This window comes from Spinacia oleracea, chromosome 6, assembly GCF_020520425.1.
Source record: "Spinacia oleracea cultivar Varoflay chromosome 6, BTI_SOV_V1, whole genome shotgun sequence".
Lineage (NCBI taxonomy): Eukaryota > Viridiplantae > Streptophyta > Magnoliopsida > Caryophyllales > Amaranthaceae > Spinacia > Spinacia oleracea.
In genome coordinates this window covers 150068299-150092836 of record NC_079492.1, presented here as the reverse complement: position 1 = coordinate 150092836, position 24538 = coordinate 150068299, and the positions used below count along the sequence as shown (strand labels likewise).

Below are 24538 nucleotides of genomic sequence, written 5' to 3'. Positions count from 1 at the left end.
GGTTTCGTGGTGTAGTTGGTTATCACGTCAGTCTAACACACTGAAGGTCCCCAGTTCGAGCCTGGGCGAAGCCAAATTTTTTGGGTTCTCTGTCTGATTTTTTTATTCGAACCTAAAAACCGGCATATAGCAAATTTAGTTCTCCTAATTCCTAGCAATTACCAATCTTTCTATTCTCATAAACTTTCATACTTGTAATTCCTTTGTCTTTTTCCGTATACACCAATTCTTAAATGGACTTGGTATATACTAAATTTATTGTGGACCATGCCTAAAAGGAGGTTAATACCTTGTTCCTAATTTATTTTGGCATGTTTATTATGATTATTATGGGGGGGGAAAATCAAATTGGGGTTGTTGATATAAGTTGTGCTTGAATAATATGATTTTAAATCAATATTAAATTTTAAAAACATAGGTTACTATGATACAAAAGTTACTATATCTAAGAAATTTGGTGTTTAATTAATTAAAGTAACTATATGAACAATAAATGTCACTATTATATAAAAAAGTGCTAGGAAAAATTATTGGTTGTGGGTCCACCTTAATATTATTATGGAACAGATTCACGTAAGAATATTCCTTATTTATATGAATTATATCATATAGGTAGGTTGGATAAATCTTACTCCCTCCATCTTAGATCACTTTGTAACCATTTTGATTCCTTTTGGTGTAAAAGTGGATTATATAGATCATATAATGTCCGAGAAATTTTCCTTTCTGAAAAGGGAAATTTATTTTAAAATTTGTATGGAGTGCATAAAATTACTTGGATGGGCATTTAGTAATTAGTGGGGGTAAAAGTTGGGAAATTATATTTGTGAACTACTGTACTTGTTCAAAAAAGTAATAAGAATGGCAGATTTAATAGTTAGCAAATGTAGCCAGGTAGGACTTCTAGTAAATAAACTGACATATTTAATAAATAGTAAATGTAGGACATCTAGTAAATTCTGATTATCGCATTGATACTCGTAATAGCCTGCAATTTCTTTTGAATTTTTTATTAGTAATATATTATAAATTTTTCTCGAGAGAAGGGTCTCTTACTTGTATTTCATGCATGAATGGGAAAAAAATACGTGAACTTGTTGAAGGAAAATTTTACGCAAATCATATACGGGGGATTTCTTTAAAAATAAATACTACAAATATATTTGTGTTGCTTACACTCAACTACACAACAAAGGTTTCGTGGTGTAGTTGGTTATCACGTCAGTCTAACACACTGAAGGTCCCCAGTTCGAGCCTGGGCGAAGCCAAACTTTTTGGGTTCTCTGTCCTTTTTATTTATTTAAATTCACCCTAAAATCCGGAATAAATAGAAATTAGTACCACTAAGCATGTGAATGGTCTTTAATTCTCAGCCCATCAAATAAAACCCATTCGATTGGCCAACATGTCGGCCCAGATACTTTTTTCACATTGTCCTATATACCAGCCCAACTTACTACTCATTAGATCTATTTGGGCCCAAAGCAAGAAGGAAGTAGCTTCTTCTTGTTCTTCATTTATTGCCTGTTCACCGAATCACCGATCAAAAAACCGCACCAGACTCTACCGGTAAGTAAAGATGGCTGTGGGCAGGGCTGGGTTGGCCCGAAACCTGGCCCAGCCCAACATGAAAAAAGCCCGATCCTACACGGGCACGAAGTCGTGGCCGTGAGCTGGGCATGGGCCTTAATTTTTTAGAAAAAGCACGACAAGACACGACCCGACAAACCACGCTAAATTTAGTAAAATTAGCCGTAGGCACGACGGGTTGGCCGGCACGAAAGCCCGTGGACTTGGGCCCTGTTTTGAACTTTTTGGCCCGGCACGATAGAACGTGGGCCTGATGTGGGTCCGTGTCCCAGTTAGGCTCACGACCCGTGGGCTCGACCCGGCCTGGCCCACAACCATCTTTACTGGTACCGAAAGTTCGATAATTTAAGAAGCGGAATGATTGTAGAACTTTTTTCTCCTTCAATAAATTCTATAATAAAACTAGTTTTAAAAAAGTATAAGTAATTAATACGCCGGTATGACACAATAAAAGTCATGTCTAATAAAAGCAATTAATAGGTTTGTCACAACTAATCTTGGGTCGGATTGGGGTTGGTGCGTGTCAAAAGCATGTAGTAGTTGGTCGAAAAACGAGCAAGGAAAATTGAAAAAATAGCCCTATAAGAATACAAGTGAATATAAATTTATACACATTTTTTTTATATCTATCACTATTTTATTTTTTAAAATTATTTTGTTATAAATTTGACCTTATATTGACCATGTCGCCCTGTCTAATAAGAGTCATGTCCAATCAAAATCCTACTAACTTGACCCTAGTTCTATACGGCTATAGCCATTAGGCTACCATGTCAAATAACCAGATCTAGCCATAACCCTTTTAATAAGGCTTGACCTTGGTCCCAATTTCCCATGGTCTATTATTCATGGACTCATGGTACATTGGTACACAAACTTTATAATTGGTCAATTGCTCATCAAATCAATTACTGTCCCTCTTCTTTTCATCCTTTTTTCTATTATTGTTGTTGGTGTCTTTGATAGTTGTCTTGTAATTGGACCGAACTTCATAATTAAATTGACAAATTTAAAACTCTTTTTAAGATTAAATTTAACACGAGGCTCATACATGGTACAACCGGTTGTATCTTATAAGGTACAACGAACATTATTTGCCAGGTCGCGCCACATGCAGGCTTATCCAAAGAAAAAGAATATATTAATGTATAGCCACAAGCGGGCTCCAATGCAATATTTAACTATTAATATATCAAATTTCGTATGTGGAAAAATTATAAAAAGTTGATATTCTGAAAATACATATTGAGACCAATTTAACAAGATCTTATACGTAACGTTTTAATGTATATAATAGTGACAATTTACGGCCAAAATTTTCATATTTTGGACACATATTCCAAAGCGTAAAGAACTTTCAGAAACGGAGAAAATATATGTTGAAGGAACTGCAATAACGGCAAGCAACAGTACGTACATAATGTACATTAATTGGTTGGAACGTGAATTGAAGCAAACACAAAGAAGAAATACAACGTAATAATTTTACAAAATATTTTGTAAAAATAACAAGAAGGACATAATAACACTCCATATATCACATGGATTTTGCTTAGAAATGAAAACGATTCTAGATCTTAGCTTACTACCCTGTTCATGCATAATCAAGTTACTTATTTATAATCAAGGTCAACATTAACATCCCCTCAAAAAACAAAAGTCAACATTTACATCAATAATATTGCCATTAATCTCATTTTCTCCTAAAGTGTGCTAAATTGACTTTTTATATCTTATACTTATTATTATCGTCTACTCTTAATTTAATTGTTGCGTTATTAGTTCATACTCGTATACATCACTTAACATTGAGAAAATGTATATAAGGTTCTTCAAATTTGTTAGAATATGTATATAATATCTTTTATTATGTACATAATCTTGGTGATTGATTATAGTTGATTGTGTAAGCTATATTTAGCTAGTTTAGCCTACCTTGTAATTTGTATAAATACATGATTAAGGCAATAATAAATCTCACCGATTAATTCCTTCATTACAATGAATCAATCAATCACCAAAATTATGTACATAATAATAAAAACTTAAAAAGATATTATATATATTCTAACAAAATTAATGCCTAAGCTAGTGTTCGAATAAATCAAGGCCTTTCTCATATTAACTCTAATTAGCATTACATTAGTATTACTTTATTAACCAAATTTTTTTTCTAAGAATAAAAAATCTCATACATATCGACACCAACCTAATAAGATCTTAAATGATAACGTTTGATGTATATAATGGTGTGAATTTCCGGTTAAGTTTTCATAAACTTTCAGGAACAAATGTAGTATATAATATACGAAGCATAATACAGAAAAAAGGCACTAAGTGTTTAGTTGATGAATGTTTAAGTAATTAATCAAATACTATTATACAAATAAGAATATATAAATTAATTGATGACTTAATATAGATTCTATATGATAGAGACTTTTAAATTCTTCCACCATTCTTGCATTGCTTAACTTGCTACTTTTATGAGCCACGAAGTTAGGAAAAACGAATTAAATAAAACCCAAAATCGGACCAAACAGAATAATTTCATTCCATATTAAGAGTAATTTCATGTATGCATGGATCATGCATGTCATACATTGGGAGATCTAAGACTCCTTACCTTATTAATTTATTATATATATATCTTCACATATATAAATAGAGATTAATGTAATGTAATTAACGTACCAATATCTATTTGTACGTAAAGATTGAAGAGTGTCATAGTCTATAAAGAAAGCGTAAATTAAGTTTGTTATATTTGATTAATTAAGGTGGTTGATCAACTAGAAAAACTACCTCAAACGGAAAAATATGGCAATGGACAATAATGGGGTGTCGCCGTCAGCAACTCCGGCGTCTTTTAGTGACCGGCCGTTAATTAAGCAGTTCACCACTAAGGAGGCCAGGATCTCACTTCTTCAAAAGGTATCGTTTTTTGTTTTCAGTTTTCTGTTTTTTACAAAACTAAAATCCAATTTTTTTTATTTTTTTTTTTGGTGCAAACTAAAATCCAAAATATTAAACCACAAAAAGTAGTTTCTGATTTTTTGTTGTCAGTTTTCAAAATCAACAGATTACTATAAATATGACTTATTTATTTATTTATTTTATGATTCAATCTAAATCATATCACTTTCAAAACCAAAAAATGGAAACCGACAGTGATACTGAACGATCTTGATCTGATCGAGGCTGGTATTAGAAAGATCAACTCACGTAATCTTAATTTCCTAGAAAAAGTTGTCTATGTAGGAGAAGTATTGTGTGAGTAGGTTAATTCGAAGAAAAAGTTTCTGTCTAGGGAAGTATTGTGTGAATATGTTTCAAGAACTTCTCCACTCGCCCTAGCTTATTGCGGTATGTTATATGAGAACATATGCATCCATGTAAACTATAAAGTTAAATCTCAAATTCGTAAAAATTATAAAAATTTAATGTTCTAAAAATATAAATATTTAATTCAAATAAAAAGTTTGCATGTTATACTTAATTAGTAGTGATACTACAATATATACTTTATATCTACTAGAATATATTATGGTTATGTTTTGTAATATTTTTTACTTACTTCATTTTGACCTAAAAAATCTCATAAAGATTGGTAAATTGAAGCAAATAAAATGAGATAAAGAGACAATACTACAATAGTACAATACTTTATATCTACTAGAATATATTATGGTTATGTTTTGTAATATTTACTACGGAGTTCTATAATTGTTTTAAATGTATTACTCCCTCAACCTCGTTTTACTTAACTCATTTTGACCTAAAAGTTCACATAAAGATTGATAAATTGGAGCAAATAAAAGGAAATAAAGAGATAATTCATTTATTCATATCTTAAAATAGAATCGTGGTAACGATTTTTTGAATTTTAAAATTTAAAATTCGAGCTATAACGAACTTATAAATGAATACGAATGAGTTTATAAATGAACACAAACAGAGTTAATTACGTTGTTTGTAAGCATGAACGAGTCGAATTTTAAGTTATTCGTTCGAGCTAGTCTCATTTTATTAAATGAGTATCAAAATTTCTTTCATACTCAATTATTAATTGATTAACAAATTTCGACCTCGTTTTGACCGAAATTATTCACAAGTTGTTCACAAACATATCGACTCATTGGCATCCTTAATCGATATTCGATCAACATCCATTCACAATTTGACATGCTCAATGAATAAAGATTTTGCATAGAGTCGAATTTTAAGTTATTTGTTCGAGCTAGTCTCATTTATTAAATGAGTATGAAAGTTTCTTTCGTACTCGATCATTTATTAATTAACGAATTTCGAATTAGTTTTGATCGAACTTATCGGCTCATTAACGTCCTTAGTTGCTATTCGATCAACATTCATACTAGTGTTTTATTTTATTTTATTTTTATACTAGTATTTTCAATTTTTTTTTTTGATTCCAATGAGCCACAAGGGCAATATAAATTACAAATGGGGGTGGGGAGATTTGAACCTGAGACCTATTATACACAGGCCCTCAGTCTTAACCACTATGCCAAGACATCATTGGTATACTAGTATTTTCATTGAGTGTATATGTTTGTGATTATTCAGGCAGGTGCAGAATTCATTGGAACATTCATACTAGTATTTTCAGCAGCAGGTGGACCAATAGTTAACCAAAAATTTAACGGAGCAGAAACTCTGTTAGGAAACGCCGCTTGTTCTGGGCTTGCAGCAATGATAGCAATCCTATCATTGGGCCACATATCAGGGGCCCATATTAACCCAGCTGTTACATTTGCTTTTGCGGCCCTAAAACATTTTCCATGGGCCCAAGTACCCGTTTACATACTGGCCCAATTAACTGGAGGAATTTCAGCTGGGTTTTTGCTTAAGCTAAGTTATCACCCTTTCATGTCTGGTGGTGGTACTGTTCCAACTGCTAGTTTTGGGCAGACATTTTTGCTTGAGGTTGTTGCTACTTTCTTCCTCATGTTTGTTATCACGGCCGTCGCTACCGATTCTCGTGCTGTAAGTATACTTCTTCCGTTCTATATTAATTGCAATTTGTAGAGTTTTATGTTTGCTAACGCACAGTTTTAAGGAGTGAATTTTTTGTTTGAGGGAAAAGGAGTGAATTTAATATTATGTAACATTTTTTTTGTAGGTGGGCGAGTTAGCGGGCCTTGCAATTGGGAGTACTATCCTACTTGACATACTTCTCATTGGGTGAGTAAACAACTGTCGCAATAATAAATTTGTGAGCTATAACTACTAACAACTAGAGATGACACTGGGTCAGACCAGCATGAGCACGAAGTCGTGTGCTGGGCCCGGGTTACATTTTTGGGAAAAAAAACCACGACAAAACACAGCACGTCCAGGTCCAACACGGAGAATCACATTAAATTAAGTGAAATTGGTCTTAGGCTCTATTCTGTTCGACTTATTTTGAATTATTTCAGACAAAACAAGTTCAAATAAGTTCATTTTAGTTCAGAAAGATTCAGATAATTTAAGTTTAGCAAAAATAATATTTCAAACGTTTTAACACACAATTAAGTTTATTTCAGACAAAATAAGTTCATTTTAGTTCAGAAAGATTCAGATAATTTAAGTTTAGCAAAAATAATTTTTTCAGACGTTTTAACACAAATAAGTTTATTCCAGACAAAATAAGTTTTTTTTTTCCAGATAAAATAAGTCAGATTAAGTTCAGATAAGTTCATATAATATAAGTTCAATGAAAATAAGTCCAATAGAACGGAGCGTCGGAGCCTTAGACATGTTAAATTAAGAGCTCGAGGCGGACTTCGAAAAAGTTCTGCAAACATGGCTCGACACGTAACAAGTGAGCTTTATGTGAAGCAGGCCCACTCATGCCCAAGAAAATTATTTTCAGCCCAAAACACGGGCCCATTCCGACCCTAGTCATCTTTAAGAATAACAAGTACAATATTAAAGCCTTGATCCCAATGATAGGGAAGTGATAAATTACAAGGAGGATTTTACTTCTTCCAAGGAATTTCACATTTTTTCAAAGTTGATTTCCTTGGAAGAAGTGAAATTAAAGTAATTAAAGTAAAGTACACGAATTTGAAACGTAATTTCATTGGTGTAAATGTATGATTGTATGTAGGTCAAGTACGGGTGGGTCGATGAACCCGGCAAGGACACTAGGCCCGGCGATAGCGGCGGGAAGGTACCGTGGAATATGGATATACATGGTGGCGCCACCACTAGGAGCCATTCTTGGAGCAGCCATGTACTCACTAATCAAGATTAAGGAAGATTTAAGTGATGGATCACCTCAACGTGCTAAGAGTTTTAGCCGCTAATTAATTACGAGAGTACGACACGACACAACACGAAACGCACCGTGTTATCTAAACGACATTGTATATGAGAAGAGCGATGAAGCCATACGTCCCTTCCGCATTGTGGGTGCATATATCACTAAACTAAATTTGTTGATGCCATATCACCATATATTTTCATTTGTGTGTTGTTATTTATCATCAAAGAAAGTTACTTTTGGAATGTTTTGCTAATTTTGTTTAATTATTTGTCAGTGTGATTAGTAATTAAATTAGTAATTAAATTGTTTACTTACACAACTCTACTTAAATCCACGAATCACACATAGTGTACCATCCATTCCAAAAACAGTAATAATGAAGTCTTAGACTAGCGATTAAGATTAAAGGTCTGTATACAATAGGTATCAGATTCAAATCCTGCAACCCCCAATTGGTAATTTATATTGCACATTGGCCGGGCCGGGCCATGCTTTTTCGTGCTCGTTCCGAGTCAGGCTTTTCATGCCAAGTCGGGTTGGCCCGGCCCACAAACATCTTTATTCGCACCAAAATAATAATAAATAAATCCACATACGGGGAAATAAGTTTGCTTGAAACGTTTTTTCACTTCTTATAAACAAATCCAAATATGGAAGGTTATGTTTCCAAATTACTAGCACCAAAAAAACGTTTCATCCCTCAGGATACTCCTGTCTCAACTCTCAAATACGTATTAAAGTAGCAGAAACGACCAAGCAAATCACACTGTATATCCTTTGTATTGACGGCAAAGTATAGTTTTGGAGAGAGATTCTATTTTCTATTTGTTGTCATTTTCTTGGTGATCATAAGTTAGATTCTTGTAAACTTACTCCTCGCCATTTTAAGCCTAAAATATCCAAATTTATTGGAATACTAGACTATTATGCACCAAAACTTGTGTGTGAACATTACCATTCTAGAAATGCATACAATTTTATAGGAGGATGTATAGTATACTCCCTGTCTTTTAGTAAGTGTAACCGTCGAGGGACTATCATTATTCACACACACACACATATATATATATATATATACACTACGGAGTATTACCTCTTGTTTCATAAAGATTTTTGCGGTTACTATTTGCATAAATATTAAGACAAAAGTAGTAAAGTAGGTTGAATATAATAAAATATGCATAAAGTAAGAGAAATGTGTGAAAAAATAGGTGGGTGTAAGAAAAAAATGAATAAAGTAAAAGAAAGTGGGTGAAAATTGTAAATAATGTGGGTAAGAACGGTAAGGTAGTAAATATTCATATCCAAAAATAGAATAAAGCAAAGTGTAAATAACATTATGAAACAGATTAAAACGGAAAGTGTAAAGATCAGTATGAAACGGAGTTAGTACATACTAACTTTGACTTTTTATTACTGGTATACATGAGATTTTCCTATCTACTCCATACAAACTCATCATCATTTTTATTTGGTGTATCATCCGGTTCACCTTTAGGGCTAATCCGGATTTGGGGCGAGTTCTGAGTGAATTGGTTACAGTTCCCTCCCAATTGTTGTTGCGGGAGATCAAACATGGGTCCTCCCTATCAAATTCAGCCCCAATCACCACTGAACCAACAGTCAATTGGTCAAACTCATCATTATTAAGTCCTTCATTGTCATTTCTCATTTGTAATGTCCACCCGATAGCCGTAAACGCAATTGGAAAACCTAAAGAGGCATACTTCCTCCATTTTACAATAGATGCATTATACTAAATTGCCAGACTCTTCATTTACTAACTCAAACAATATTTATTCCTAAATACTAATACGGAGTACAATTTATTTATTTTTTTAATAGTTAGTGGTTTATCTCAATATTTTATTTTCAAAATATGTAATTTTATAATTTTTATTACTCCGTAATATGTAATTAAAGATATTTATGGTCAAAGTTAGTAATAAATAGCATAAAAATCAAAATTATTCATCTATTGTAAAACAGATGAAGTATGAGTTACAGAGGTACGTCCTTAGACTCGAAAAATCGACTAATATGGCGTTTCTCGAGCATTATGATCCGAACGAAACGTTTCAAGTTCTCGCACACATAATTGATGTGGGATATAGTTTACTTGTTAAGCAAGAAGATACGTTTCGTTTAAATAAACCTGCAGTCTCGCACACATGGAGAATTATTTTAGTATTTGACTATCTCAAGTGCAGTATTTTGGTTCAAAAATTACTTAAGAAATGATTAGAAAGATAAAGGGTTGACCAAGAAAAGTTCAACTTTGGTATAATTTAGATATACAGTTCATAACAGGAGAAAGTAAATCATGCTTCCCATAGTCCCATTTGAGCAAGTCAAGGAAACAAAACTGTACATATATACAGACAGGAATTCGATACAGATGACTTACTAATTTCAGTAATATGTAAAGTGTCTAACCCTAAATTCACAGCAAAAAAACAAAACTCGAGGCTAAAACTGTCGTAAAATGTCGACAAGTAACCACGTGACCTCGTTGCCACCGGTAACACCAGCGTCGGCCAATGAACCACCGTTGAGTCAGCCATCGTCGAAGCCATCAACCAGCAAGCTGTTCCACACCACAGTTCTTAAAAAGGTAAGCAGTCTTCTTATTTCCTAAAAGTTTATTATACACACCTAATTGTCTGTTCAGAAAGAAAGAAAGAATGTCAGTAAAGTGCATATGTTCTAGGGCTTCTAGTCGGGTTCAGGCCGGGTCAGTTTGAGAAAAGCCATGCTAGTTCGAGTAATGTCCAGTCATCTCATTTCAAGTAAAGATGGCTGTGGGTCGTGCAGGCCCCAGGCCCAACCCGGCATGCACACAAATTAGTGGGCCATGGGCCGCATTTTTTTTGGAAAAATAGGTTGGCTGTCAAAAATTGACCAGATCCAACCGATTTCTGACAATAACCGAAGTGACCCGAAAAAAATTCACATTCAACCCGCATAAGTACAATGACCCCGCACAACTACATTATCCGATTATAACCGAACCGATTATACCCGGCCAGTAACCAACCAATGACCCGATTTGACAACCCTATAGCATCTAAATTTAGTAGAATTAGGCTTAGGCACAAACGCCCGGCGCAAGGGCCCATGGGTCTGGGGCCCACTTTAAAAAGTTTCGGCCCAACCCGACCCGACACAAACAGGCTTCGCGTGGGCTGGATCCATTCAGGTCACGGCCCATGGGCTTAGCCTGAAGCCTTACCCGACCCACAACCATCTTTAACGTCAAGTGTACATGTTCAACAGACTAAACAACAATTTGTTTCTGTAAAATTCACAGGCAGGTGCTGAATTCGTAGGGACGTTCATCTTGGTATTCACAGCAGCAGCAGGTCCAATAGTAGACCAAAAATTCAGCGGCATCGAAACTTTAATCGGAAACGCAGCATGTTCCGGGCTAGCAGTTCTAATACTAGTCTTATCAATCGGTCACATTTCGAAAGCCCATATGAACCCGGCTGTAACGCTAGCATACGCAGCCCTCGGGCATTTTCCATGGGCTCAAGTACCCATTTTCATCTTAGCCGAAATTCTCGGGTCCCTCTCGGCTTCCTTCTTGCTCAAGGCCGCTTACCACCCTTTCATGTCCGGTGGTGTTACCGTGCCTTCTGTTAGCTCCGGACAGGCGTTTCTGCTCGAGTTTGTTGCCACTTTCATCCTCATGTTTGTCATCGTCGCAGTTGCTACTGACCATACTGCTGTAAGTTTGTTTTCCCCTCTTATTTACTTTTCTTACCCCCTATTTTGTAGGCCTGATCAAAAGGCGGCCTTAGTCGGGCCACAACCATAAAGTTCGGGCCGATTATGGGTTTGGCCAAACTTTGAGCCGGTTTTTGGTGCTCAAACCCAGTATTTTGGGCAAAAAGTAGCGGGACGGGTGATCAGACGGGCCTGAAAAACGGCTTAAAAGCTGTCCAAAGCCGCCATTTTTCGGGTCGGGTCCAAGATGATCAGGTCTACTATTTTGTGCCTCATACACAAGCGTGTACTACCTCCGTTTCAAAATGATCTTTACACTTTCCGTTTTAGTCCGTTTCACTATGTTCTTTACACTTTATTTTATTCTATTTTTGACATAAAAATTTACTCCCTTACCCTTCTTAACCCACAATATTTACAATTTTTCACCCACTTTCTCTTACTTTATTCATTTTTTTCTTACACTCGCCCACTTTTTTACACTTTTCTCTTAATTTATCCATATTTTGTTATATTAAATCAAATTTTCCATTTTTGTCTTAATATTTGTGCAAATGGTTTATGCCTGCCCTCGTCTCGAAAGTATCCTAAAGACAACCACAAAATCATCCTAGAAAACGCAATTAGTTGATTTTGCCACTCTTTTTCTCCGGTTACAGGTGGGCGACTTAGCAGGAGTCGCAATTGGTGGCGCCGTCATGCTTGACATTCTCATCATTGGGTGAGTATTTATAAGATTAGTTGATACTTAAGATACAAAATGTGAATAATATTATACACAAATCAAACTACACCTGCTTTACAGTATCTAAACTGAGCTAAAGCTTAGTTTACCTTGGCATAAAATGTTGCAGGCCAATGACGGGTGCATCAATGAACCCAGCACGGACACTAGGACCAGCCATAGCAACAGGAAGGTATCGTGGAATATGGATATACATGGTGGCTCCGCCATTGGGTGCTATTCTTGGTGCTGCTGTTTATGCACTCATCAAGCTTCCCAAAGATGAGTGATTAACTTATTTAAGACGCTTCACAACCTTAATTACAGTCTAACACATATTTAACAATTCTAAGCTAACCAAGGCAAAGCCTACTAAAGGGGGATTGCCGGATTGGTCACTTATATTTCCTCAGTCTCGTTTTACTTGCTCTATTTGACCCAAAAAGCTCTCACAAAAAATGGTCAAATGGGGCAAGTAAAACGAGACTGAGGGAGTAATTGTTTATTTATTTATTTGGGGGGTGGATGTGTTTGCTCATTCTTCATTGATAGAGAATATGTAAATATTCTCTTGTATATTCTGTAAAGATTAATTCCAACATTCTACATTCATGTGATGTGAGTTGTGGCCACTAGCAATATCACGAAAACTTTCACTTATTTCAGGAAAGATAAGTTAAATTCAAGGCTAATAAATTCAAATAAAGTAAGTTAAAATATGTTACGTCAGGAGCTTACAAGATCGGATAAGTTTTCGGGCCATAAGGGTTTTACCCAAGTTCAAATCACAAATTATGATAAGTTAAGTTTTAAGGCCGATAAGTTCAGATAAATGAAGTTCATGGCTAATAAGTTCAGATAAATGATGTCCATGGCTAATAAGTTCAGATAAATGAAGTTCATGGCTAATAAGTTCAGATAAGCTAATATCAAAACTATACAAGTTTCGACATGGAGAATTAGAGTGAAGAAAACGCACCCTTAGTACACAATCCTTGAAGCTAAAGCAGCTGCTATATCCATTGAAATGAACGGGTAATTTGTCACGCTAAACATCCTTTGAAGCCTTTTCGCAACCTTGTTTCATTCAAATCGCGTCCTATAAAGACCAGTTTGTTTATCCTCTTTTCATCCGGAGCCCACGTGTTTCCCGGGCAACCGTCATACATAGTATGAACACCCTGAAGAACCATCACCGAAAACCTAAGTTTTAACGAATGTGCAATGACAACAAGAATAGAAAAAAGGAACAGAAATTATGGTCAAGTACCTGTAGAACATAACGTTGTTCAGATCCATTCACTGATAAGACTCCCTTGTACCTGTATAAGTCTTCTGCCTTCTCCTCGATCAGTCTTTCAAGCCAATCATCAAGCTAGAAACAAACAACCACGCATAAAGCTGTAAGATTCTTACAGTAAGTACACAAACTTTCTACAATAAAGAATCATTATTACTTAATCAAATTGATATTAAGGTTAGGATCAAAAAATGGTATTAAGATGGATGGTTATTGTTTTAAAAAGGTAATATGTAGTATATAAGTAGTAGGTCTTCCTATCTTAAGGAAAATCTTCACAAATTATACACAACACGGGTAGTAAAAAGAAATATAAAACCGAAACACATCATGGAAGATTTGAGGTGAATCAAAGAGATAATTGCATGCACCAGGAACGTGATTTTTTATTTATATTTTTAAAGCTCATGTTCATACATGACTTAACAGTAACGTACAAAAAACTGCTAAGATGAGCTGGTAACATACTAACATGAACAGGAACTACTAAGATAAGCTTTACTAGCTCTTATAAACCAGAACATAAAACAATAAAAGATTTTATTCTGCAACTTTTGGATGACAGTGCAGCAATGCAAATCAGTGTATGCATGGTTTCAGAACTATCTTTCAATTTGATAATTTGTAGCATCATGCATTGGCTCAAGCCCGTAACAAAAAGGATTTCAGTAGTGCTTGCATCACAAAAACAGCTTTTGTTATTACAAAAAGTGGTAAGAGGGAATCAAAAGTTTATTGTACTCTTCAACATGTCTTTGCGTAAATCATTGATTCCAAACAAGAAAGCTTTTAGGATTAAGAACAATACTCATTACCTCATCAAGATCAATAGTTCCTTCCGAAACAATGCTGACACTTGTCACAGCAGAATCATGAGCATGATCATGATGATGGCCCTTATGATGTTCTGTTAACAAAACAGAGGAAAAGTAGGTGAGGCATTTACTATTGTACATGTTAGATTTAGATCATTCTCAGTACTAAGATGAAACAACCAAATTAAATCTAGCATGGAGAATATGTATATGGAAAAAAAATCCATGAGTTAACTTTGAGTTCTTTAACTTGGATAGTGCTTATCATAATTCCAATCCCCGTGCAGTTATTACACGACTGATATGTTTCTCGGCATGTTCTGAAGCTTCATTTAACCCCAACTATTTTGATACTCGACACTCAGACATGGGTATGGATACTTAACACCGGATATTCAACTACACAAAAGCAAGGTTCTAACACGTATACATTAGGGAATTAGGAGTGATCAGGATTTAAAAAGAATATATGTTTCACATATACATTAGGGTATTTTGCATTATCAATCATTTCCGTCCCTTGTTTGCAACAAGGATCTCAGGCATATTAGTCTTAAAAGGGTTGGGATTATGAATATGAGCTTATGACATTCATCCGTTACTTATGTTAGGAATTTAGATCAGTCTAGGCAAGAAATATGATGTGGAATAGTAAATAATACTTTGTTTAAAACGAGGGATGTGTTAACAAAAACCTTTTTTGAATTAGGGAGTGACACTATTTCAAAACCCAGACCGGATTTCACTTTAGGTTAGTGGTGCACTGGTGATTAGCAACAAATAAACACAAAACCCCAAAAATAATAACTGTCTTTTTTGTTGTTTGTTATCTGGCTATCCAAGGACTGGTTTGTCACCTGGTCCCAGCGCATGTAACACGTCAAGCAGCATCTTTAAGTTATAATAAGAAAAAGGTACTAATATATCATAGTAAAGGCAACAACTACCAGCTTCCAGTATCAGAAGCTTAAACATAGAGACTAGCACAATCTGAAACAAAAAAAAGTGTTCCTCACCATGATCCTTTTTATGTTCATGACTAGCATGATCAAAAACTTGTTAAATGACAGAAACAAAAAAAGTGTTCCTCACCATGATCCTTTTTATGTTCATGACTAGCACAATCTGAATCATCTGATCGAACAACAGATTCAACCCTGCAAAACCCAAGGCAAAGATAAATACATAATATCATGTTTTTCACTAATCCTCAATGAGCATTAGAAAGAAATAAGAGAAATTAGTGAAGTTAGCAATTAAGCATCTAGGAAACCATCTCAGGCAAGTCTCAAATCCACTCATGAATCATAAGATCACTGACTATAAAGTATAAACAACAAAATCTGACCTGTCAAGATCATATCCACCTACTCCCAAAACATAGTCAATGTCCACAACTCCATATTTTGTGTGCTGTATTTGTGCCATCCCATTTATATGCTGCAGAAGAAAGAAACATCACACATAGTGTAAATTCATCTCCATATAAGATTCCATCATAGGGCATTATCTCAATAACATTTTCATGGCTTGGAGCAATACTGCAATAAGCTCATCAATCAACCCCGAAGAAAATATGGTATAATTAGTACCAATTGTCCTAATTCAAAGAAACAGAAGCTTCTCCCTATGAATAGAATCTCATCACGTTGCAATGCAACACAATAACGATTAGCAAGTATTATCCTGTGTTACTCTCAACAAGTAATCCCAAAGAAAATGTAAAATTAATCAAGGCCAATTGTTGGCTTTACTCAGAGAAACAGAAGATTCTCCCTTGGACAAGTAACTCATCACAACAACGATTAGCATCTCTTATTCTGTGATAAGAACTTCCACAAATTTTCATTATTTTGTGGTGCATTCATCTGGCCTTAGCTCTATTCAATACTTTCTACACTAAACGGTCCTTGAGAAACATGTGTGTGAAGCAATTTTGCACTAGTAAAGAGGGGAAATAATAGAAATTTTGCACAGTATGACAAACAAGAAGAGTAAACAATGAGAATACATAATAGAAATCCTACCCTGATTTTCTTTGTCAACACTTCCAAGTCTGCCTCAGTCACCAAATCTGTCTGCAAAGAAAATACAATTTCAAAAAAAAGAATTTGTATGGAACAAGGATACAAACAGTTCAAGGTCATCAAAAACCTACAAGAGATGATAATAAACGTAACACGAGGAAGGGGGAGGGGGTTAGAACACAGAAAGCACCTTATTTATAATGATTCGGTCTGCATAAGCAACTTGTTCAGTACACTCATTCACAACAAATCTTGGTTTAACTTCATTCAAATGTCTCGTAGCATGTTTAGAATCAACCATTGTTACAACTCCATCAAGTTTTACATGACGTGATACCATCTCATCACTGCAAAACGTCTCAATTACTGGACCTGGTTTCGCAAGACCTGTTTAAAAAAGTTGAAGTTATGGCAGCCAGTACTCAAATATTACTGACATTGCATTCAGTGCTAAAGCCAAAAACTATGGCAAGAACGAACTACCTGTTGTCTCAATGATTATGTGATCAAACTTGTCCCGCCTCTGCGTAACCAACTCTATCAACATTTTCACTAGATCTCCGCGTACAGTACAGCACAAACAACCATTATTGACCATAAGAATTTCTTCATTAGAAGATGAGTGGCTTGCAACCAAAGAGCCATCAATGTCTACCTCCCCAAACTGAATACACAAAGCAAGAGTTGACTATTAGAATATCACGATTCAAGACCAAAATAAAACTTTTAGCTAAGAAAATCTGAGGGCATTTGGCTGAGAATCACTGAATAGCAGCATACTCCCTAGAACTTCAGAGGAAAATGTTTCAAACGTTATTATTGATAAAGTTTCTTACTTCAGACTTGTCCACAAGAGATTAAGGTTTTTGGGCACGAATATATGAGGGTTACCTAAGGATATGATGAGCCAATAGGTAAGTCCCAATTCCTACACACTCAGTATCATGAAAGCTTTCTTGGTCATTACAATATGCCAATATTAGGTCAATTAAACATGCAAGGAGAAAAAGAACATTTTCTGTAAACTCCACTGGATATTCTTATTTCATTTATCATGTCTTTTGATAAAAGGCGAAAAGGAGTTTCTATAGGTCAATATTTTTAAATATAAAATACTAAGCTGCATTCACTTGGGTTACTACCTTTGTAAATTAACGTCATTGCCTAAAAATTGTTATGCGGTATAAAGACTGGTGTGTGTGCTATACACTCACCGTAGGCGTGAGGTGTATGTAATGTATCTTCCATATAATCAAGTTGCATAAATCAAACGATACTCAACGGTGCCCAAAACTCCAAATACGCATGGTATTTTCTCCTTGATGTCATTGTTATTGTGAATTCGTGATTACTTCTATAGTTCTACTATTGGTAGGTTATCTAGGACTTGGGGCTACGAATCACTAGGTAAAAAAGAAAGTTCAGCTGTTCAGGTCAATAGTAACTCGAATACAGTTACAAAATCCCAAATGCAGGTTCTTTTAGTTGAGTACACAATTGGTTGAACGTCTGTAAACTAATAAGCATGTCTCCTTGTTGCAATTTTACACACTAGGATGATCAAACACACTAAGAACACTTAGCTGAAGAAATATGGATATAGATACCTCATTTTCGATGACAGCGATGCGCTTGCCGTGATTAGCTGTCAGGATATGATTCAGCAGAGTAGTCTGCCAAAACAACACAAATCAAACAATCTTTTAATCATATGAAGTAACTGAAAAATCCCCAACTTATCAAATACACTACACTCATACTCCCTCTACCACAATTTTGTAGGCCAAATTTCTACTTTGGGATATCCCAAAATAATAGGCCAAAATGTCCATAACAATCTTATTTTTTTTAAGGATTTGAGATTACTTTGATCTGTAGTATCATAATAAGATGCTTGTTCTCAACAAAAGTTAAAAATCAAACATAAATCTTATTCCGAGCAAATTCCTTAAAAATGACCTCAAAACAAATGTGACCTATTATTATAGTGGAACGGTGGGAGTAGCATTTAGCACAAAATTGCATGCATTATAACAACAATAACACTCAAAACTGTAAAATAAAAAGGAAAAAAATAACATCTTTAACTAATTTCAAACTATAACACCTATGCCTCCAAAAAGCACATGATAAAGCAAGAAAATTACTCTCTAATTAGTGGGGTAATCTTATTTAACCTCAATTTTCCAAATGAGCAAACAAAAGTTAGATTAAGAAGAAAGAAATAAACCTTGCCAGAGCCAAGAAATCCAGTGATAATAGTAGCAGGAACACGAGAATCAAGGCCGAAAGCTGTATCCGGGAGATTATAATCAGGGAATGTTGACATATTCCTTGAATTTTTTCTGGGAATTTTTTGAAATGCATTTCCAGAGAATGTAGTATGAACATATCTAAGGAATTGGTACGATAATGGAGTATTGGAAGAAGCAAGGGTTTTGCTTAAAGGGTTTAACAATTGGGAAGAGTTGATGATTTTAGTTGCAGAAGCTCTACAAAACAAGTAATTAGCAGCCATTTTTAAGAGATTTGCACAAAGAATTTGGGGGAATTTTCAAATTTGAGAGTTAGAAGAAGCATAGTGTAGGGCTTAAACCCTAGAAAGATGAATTGGGAGAGGGAAAGAGGGAAAGGGGTTTAAGGTTTAAGAGAGAAAATAATTATGAAAAAGTAAACAATTAACATAAGCAAAACGACAACGTATGGAAATTGTAGGTGTGGTACCCTTCTAGAGTTGAATCCATGGATATGGTTTGACAATCGGTTTACAGTAACCAGATCCACGATGAGTTTATTGTACACTCGTTATAAATATAGAGTAAGTAGTTAATGACTTTAACGAGTTATTCAGGTAAATAAGAAATTATCATTGACTTCAATCCTTCAAGAATTTGTATATTTAACAATTGAAGTTTAATGAAGAATCACATAGTTTCGAGGAATTTCCACACTTTAGTGTAATGATTTTATTTTGGAATATTTTGACATATAGCCTATAGATATAGGTGAAACGCAATAATTGGTTGGTATTATAAGCCGAACGGGTTGTGCTTAAAGCTTAGGAGCTCCCTGATGAACTCAAGTTTGGACTCGAGCATTGCTCGTTAATAGTTATTGAGTATTTTTTTTTTATATTTTTAATTAAAAAGATTGACTTATAACAAATTCTACAATTCCCATAACAAAATAAGCTATAGCTTTAACCTGAACACATAAATGCATAATGCTCTTTCATAGTTTCATACTATACACTACACCATGAAAAGAAAACCATAAATACTTATATGATTAATTACAAGTTAGAGTAATAGTGTTACATCATGCATATACATCATTGACAAATTAATTAATTAAAGTAATTAGGAAGCTAAAACTTAGGTCAAATTCATGTTACTATCTTCTATAAGCACCACCAAACTCATAATTGTTGTTATTAGTAGTAGTAGTACCCCCATTATTTAAGTTCAATTGCAAGGAACAATAATTTCCTGATGCAGCTGCTTCATGCTTAATCTTCAACAAATCTCCCTTATAATCTTGCTGATCAGGGTAAATCTGATCAAAAACTGACTTCATCTCCTTATTATTATTATTAACATGTCCACTAAACAATATGTTTTCCTGATTACTGTGATTATTATTAGTACTAATTGGGCAGCTCATATGATCAACAGAAATGCCCTCTTGTGCTTTGCATAATATGGCTTGTAAATACTTTCCTTGTGCTTCTATTCTTGTTTGCAATCTCTGTTGCACCTGTCATAGAGAATTGTGATTTATACGTAAGGAAATATTGTCACGTGGGATCATGTTAGATTCAACCTGATTTATACTTTCAAGATATATCAACTTTTAAATAACTTTTACTGATTGAGAATGAAACATATTACTGGTCAATGTACTGTGTTGGAAAGCGTAAAATTTTACATGGTGTAACATGTGCAGAACGGAAAAAGTATATTGGTAATAACATTTGAAAAAATATGCAGCTCGTCACGTGGGATCTTGTTAGATTAAACATGATTTATACTTTCAAGAAATCAACTTTTATATAACTTTTACCAATTGAGAATCAAACACATTACTACTGGTCAATGTATAGTGTTGTGAAGCGTAAAATTCTTCATGGTGTAACATTTGCAGAACGGGGGTGTAACATTTGCAGGACGGAGAAAGTATATTGGTAATAAGATTTGAAAAAATTTGCACCTCCATTTGTTCTTGTAATTTGGTCTGTACCTCAAGCTGACTCCTTAATGTCTCTGTGATAGGTACATCTCTGTTCAATTCAGAAGAATAAATTAGAACAATACATATTTATCCGATTCTCCAAGTTATTAACAACACCAAGTTATTAACGACAAAAAAAAAAGCCTTTGTATGGTAGAAAATTAGAAATTGCCAATGTTTTTAAGTTTAAAGTGGCATGTTATTTAGGGACGGTGTAAATGAACTGTTTAGAAATGATCAAAGGTACATAGACACATATTATATGTGATCAAAATTCTAGTCGGGCTCGAATTTAACACAAAAACTCATACCCAAACCCATAAATTTGGTACAGGCTTTTCGCGCCGAAACGGGTTTTCCCGGCTTTGGTCTAAAAATAGTTTTTGAGGTTGCCCAAACCCGCACTTTTTCGGGCCACGCTATAGATGATCAGGTCTAACACATACCCTAAATCATAATTGCCGGTTGACGAACCGATGCCAGCTCCACTAGTACTCGCCTCTGAGCAATGAAGGCTGTATCTTGAATATGAATTTCCCGGCACTTCATGAAAAATAAATTTGCATAAAATTGTAAGAACAAAATCATTGAAATAAATCAAAGTATAATTATTAATTGAAAGAAATGAAACTTACAAAAGGAGTCTGTTTTCCCTTGAGAAGTTATTTGCTTCTTGGACTGTTGTCCTAGCCTGTACTTCTAAAAACAGTATCATCATTCATCAACAAACAATTTAGTGAGTAATTAAATTAAACTAATAATAATTTAGATAAAATTAGTGGGAAATTAAAAATGAAGCAATAACCAAGTGATCATGTAATTATACTTACCTGTAAATGGCTCTTTAAATGGTACAATGTCAACCCTTTTAGTCCCATTAACTTCAGCACTGATTTAGGAGTTGCTTCTGCAAGTATGTAGGAACATTATATTTCACTTCCGTGTAAAGATGGATGTGGGGTGGGGCGGGTTGGGTTGGGCGTCAGGCTGAGCTCAATGCCCGTGGGACTGAACCGGCCCGACCCATGTCAATAGCGTTTGAAGAAGGTTGTGTAAAATTTGTAACGGGCCACATGCTTACGTGCCCTCGGGCCGGGCCGTCGTATCTAAGCCAATTTTTTACTAAATTTACCGTGTTTTGTTGTGCTTTGTCCATAAAAATGTGGCACAGGCACGACCCACGATTTGGCATAAAAATGTGTCAAAATCATTTCACCATTTGACTTTCATAACTTTGACCACTAATACTTTTAAAGTTACAATGATGTATTAGTAAAATTATAAAAAAGTTAACATATTTAAAATGTACGTTAACATAAGCCCAATACGAGAAACATTTTACATAATTAATTAGTAGTAATATTTGTATATAAGTGAATACTGAATAGTGTCAAACGTCAAAATATATGGTGCAACTATTTAGGAACAGAGATAGTATTTGGTAGGAGTACTAGCCATAAGGTTATTTATCATGTAATTCATACTTAATAATCTATGAGTAATCACTAATCATGGTTGTTCAATGTACTTTTGTTCGTTAATCCGTCCTCTAATAAAAGAATAACTAGTGTGTAGCCCGGGCGATGCCCCGGTTGCTACTTTGAATAACTAAAGTTCGATTTTTTTTCAACTCAATATTTGACTAAGATACATGTAGACCATAAAAGTGAAAAGATTCATTAAGTTCATCAACTACACATGTACATTACCTTCACCATGCAAAGTAATTTTCCTTATGTTTTAATTGTTTAATTCACGGTTTTCCTAATATTGTAACTGTTATTTTTATTCTAATATAGTCTATACAAATAAGAAGTAACATAAAAATTTAGTTGTTTTAGACTTCATGTTAACATGTATTATAAATTAACATGTATGGATAAATAACAATTAGTAGTTGGTTAAGATGGTAATGAGAGTTTTTCTCCAAACTTGAGGTCTTGTGTTCGAACCTTATTGTATTGATTTTTGGCTGTTAATAACATCACATAACCTTGGTGAGTGGATGATGTGGCATAAACAGGAGAGTTTTATGTGATACATAAACATTTTTCGCAACGCCTTTTAATATATTAGTATAGATAGCTAAACTAAATTTATTATTGAGCTTCCAAGTGTTAGGCAAAGTCTTTTAACTTTTAAGTATACGTGTACGCCTAAAACTACAATGCTTAAATTTAAGGTGCAGGCTTATTCACCTACTCCAATTACAAAGTATCTTTCTTTATGTTTTGTTCCCATATCAACTCCACTTTTTTTTATGTTCCTCATTATGGGATTAATTATTCTCATTCTCAATTTAATTTAAGATTAATAAACCACCCCAATAAGAAGATCATGACCACATTCACTACACCAATGTTTAGTCTAATTTTTTTTTTTTTTTAAAGTCTCACTAAATCAATTATGACCAGGCTCTTTATTTCACCTCAAAGTATCTGCGTCGGATCCTCAACATTTAGACACGGGTACAGACGCTAGACACTTTATTTTGGACCAAATCAGGATTTTTTTTCTTCATAAAGTAGCCGAGTCAGACACTTAGACACATATCCATATCCAAGTAACATAGCTAAGAATGAAGTACTACAACACCATGCCACAACGACGAAAGTTACAACCTACAAGTCTTACAACAATCACAAGTTACAACCATAAGGGACTGCTCGGCAAAACTAGTTGTTACGTAATTTAATTTGTTGTGTGTAAGTGTAACTTTTCCATTTTATATTTGTGTTCCTAATGTTGAATATTGTGATTCATGGTAAATAATTTATAAATACTTCATCCCAATTCCAATTTCTATACTAAACATTGATTGACTTGGCTGAAACACATTTGACAAAGTTTTCAATTTTCTTTCCCGATAATTTAGTGATTTGATGATCAAATACATGGTTAATTTCGTATAATTTGTCTTATGGTGATTGATTCTAGAAAGTTCATTTGATCAATTACATTTCTTATTTTCATTATAGAAAGTAAATCAAACTAAAACTATTCTCAAAAGTAAATACATTTACAAAAACTAACTCATAAAAATTACACTTTGATAATTTCATAAATTAAATAAATAAATAAATAAATAAAGAGGTGAAAAATGACATACTGTCGGGTCCACCAAGCTTGGTAACAGCATCAACAAAACGTTCATGAAGATCAGGAGTCCACCGTAGTCTTGGTTTTGGGTCCCTTGACATGAAAACACCACCTTCCAACGCTTCATGGTGGTGGTACGGATACCCTCCGCCGTCTCCGCCGCCGTATACTCCGCCCATTCCTCCCTCCATCTCTGTTTTTCTTCTCTCTTCTCTCTCTATATGTCTATATAAAATGTTTTAGATCACACAATATATTAATTTACAAATTAAGTTCACAAGCAATGTAACCTTAGGCACTTAGCTTAATATATATAGTACTCCGTATGTTTCTCTGTCATAAAATAAATATATTTGTCTCCATTCTCCATATATTTAAGATTTTAAGTTGTAAACCCCCCTAAGTTCAAACCTTTATAATGTTTTTTTTTTGTGTACAATGCTACAAATGATCGAGGGGTTACAACTAACAAGGTCAACCCAATCAAGAAACAAAAGTAAACTAGGTGTTATAATTGGATGTAAGAAGATTAATGAAAACAAATAATAAATATAACGTACATTTCATGTGGTTCACTAATAATGTGTTTGTTACGTTCACTAATATGACTGATCGATCTCGAGAAATACTCTCTTTGTCCCTTAATACTTGTATCGTTTTGACTTTTTGCACTATTCACATAATTCACTTTGACCCTATTCTATTTCTAGTATATGAAAACAAATGTTAATATATAATATATTGTTGGCT

At 34.4% G+C, this 24538-nt stretch overlaps 4 protein-coding genes and 2 non-coding genes across 9 annotated transcripts; 4 read left to right on the top strand and 2 right to left on the bottom strand.

Annotated features, from left to right (window-relative positions):
* TRNAV-AAC (transfer RNA valine (anticodon AAC)) lies at positions 1-74 on the top strand. Its single transcript has one exon. It is a non-coding gene; the product is annotated as a tRNA-Val (tRNA).
* Positions 75-1194: 1120 nt separating this feature from the next.
* Positions 1195-1268, top strand: TRNAV-AAC (transfer RNA valine (anticodon AAC)). Its single transcript has one exon. It is a non-coding gene; the product is annotated as a tRNA-Val (tRNA).
* A 2895-nt stretch (positions 1269-4163) lies between these two features.
* Positions 4164-8117, top strand: LOC110801349 (probable aquaporin NIP5-1). The gene is made up of 4 exons (XM_022006699.2): positions 4164-4524; positions 6178-6597; positions 6734-6795; positions 7706-8117. Exons 1-4 carry the CDS (start codon positions 4411-4413, stop codon positions 7902-7904), a joined length of 795 nt encoding a protein of 264 aa, XP_021862391.1. The 5' UTR covers positions 4164-4410; the 3' UTR covers positions 7905-8117.
* Positions 8118-10121: 2004 nt separating this feature from the next.
* LOC110801335 (uncharacterized) lies at positions 10122-19104 on the bottom strand. 4 transcript variants are annotated; one of them, XM_022006686.2, is made up of 12 exons: positions 18690-19104; positions 18067-18132; positions 16943-17123; positions 16650-16846; positions 16460-16510; positions 15781-15872; positions 15525-15589; positions 14433-14524; positions 13588-13692; positions 13297-13498; positions 12428-12569; positions 10122-10451 (listed from the first exon to the last, which is right to left on the bottom strand). In XM_022006686.2, the coding sequence occupies exons 1-10, from the start codon at positions 18975-18977 to the stop codon at positions 13361-13363; spliced, it is 1275 nt and encodes a 424-aa protein (XP_021862378.2). In that variant the 5' UTR covers positions 18978-19104; the 3' UTR covers positions 10122-10451; positions 12428-12569; positions 13297-13360. The 4 variants fall into 4 exon arrangements, with proteins under 4 accessions (XP_021862378.2, XP_056687295.1, XP_021862377.2 ...); XM_056831317.1 differs by having other exon boundaries at positions 12428-13498; XM_022006685.2 differs by lacking the exon at positions 12428-12569 and having other exon boundaries at positions 10122-10527.
* Positions 10345-12934, top strand: LOC110801336 (probable aquaporin NIP5-1). The gene is made up of 4 exons (XM_022006688.2): positions 10345-10478; positions 11175-11594; positions 12253-12314; positions 12448-12934. The coding sequence occupies exons 1-4, from the start codon at positions 10350-10352 to the stop codon at positions 12605-12607; spliced, it is 771 nt and encodes a 256-aa protein (XP_021862380.1). The 5' UTR covers positions 10345-10349; the 3' UTR covers positions 12608-12934.
* A 534-nt stretch (positions 19105-19638) lies between the features above and the next one.
* On the bottom strand, positions 19639-24269 carry LOC110801343 (myb family transcription factor PHL11). The gene is made up of 6 exons (XM_022006694.2): positions 23799-24269; positions 21520-21596; positions 21325-21388; positions 21136-21232; positions 20669-20738; positions 19639-20215 (listed from the first exon to the last, which is right to left on the bottom strand). Exons 1-6 carry the CDS (start codon positions 23977-23979, stop codon positions 19853-19855), a joined length of 852 nt encoding a protein of 283 aa, XP_021862386.1. The 5' UTR covers positions 23980-24269; the 3' UTR covers positions 19639-19852.
* Between the last annotated feature and the right edge of the window lie 269 nt (positions 24270-24538).

Bases quoted from the DNA above. Each gene is read 5' to 3' on its own strand.
- LOC110801349 (XM_022006699.2), top strand. From the start codon at position 4,411: ATGGCAATGGACAATAATGGGGTGTCGCCGTCAGCAACTCCGGCGTCT. The intron at 4,525-6,177 runs GTATCGTTTTTT...GTGATTATTCAG, and splicing joins GGATCTCACTTCTTCAAAAG to GCAGGTGCAGAATTCATTGG. The intron at 6,598-6,733 runs GTAAGTATACTT...TTTTTTTTGTAG, and splicing joins TCGCTACCGATTCTCGTGCT to GTGGGCGAGTTAGCGGGCCT.
- LOC110801343 (XM_022006694.2), bottom strand. From the start codon at position 23,979: ATGGAGGGAGGAATGGGCGGAGTATACGGCGGCGGAGACGGCGGAGGG. The intron at 21,233-21,324 runs GTAAGTTTCATT...TTTTTCATGAAG, and splicing joins AGGGAAAACAGACTCCTTTT to TGCCGGGAAATTCATATTCA. The intron at 20,739-21,135 runs GTATGTGTTAGA...TGAATTGAACAG, and splicing joins ACCGGCAATTATGATTTAGG to AGATGTACCTATCACAGAGA.
- LOC110801335 (XM_056831317.1), bottom strand. From the start codon at position 18,977: ATGGCTGCTAATTACTTGTTTTGTAGAGCTTCTGCAACTAAAATCATC. The intron at 14,525-15,524 runs GTGAGGAACACT...TTTTGTTAACAG, and splicing joins TGAACATAAAAAGGATCATG to AACATCATAAGGGCCATCAT. The intron at 13,499-13,587 runs GTACTTGACCAT...ATGGTTCTTCAG, and splicing joins AACAACGTTATGTTCTACAG to GGTGTTCATACTATGTATGA.
- LOC110801336 (XM_022006688.2), top strand. From the start codon at position 10,350: ATGTCGACAAGTAACCACGTGACCTCGTTGCCACCGGTAACACCAGCG. The intron at 10,479-11,174 runs GTAAGCAGTCTT...TAAAATTCACAG, and splicing joins ACACCACAGTTCTTAAAAAG to GCAGGTGCTGAATTCGTAGG. The intron at 12,315-12,447 runs GTGAGTATTTAT...AAAATGTTGCAG, and splicing joins CTTGACATTCTCATCATTGG to GCCAATGACGGGTGCATCAA.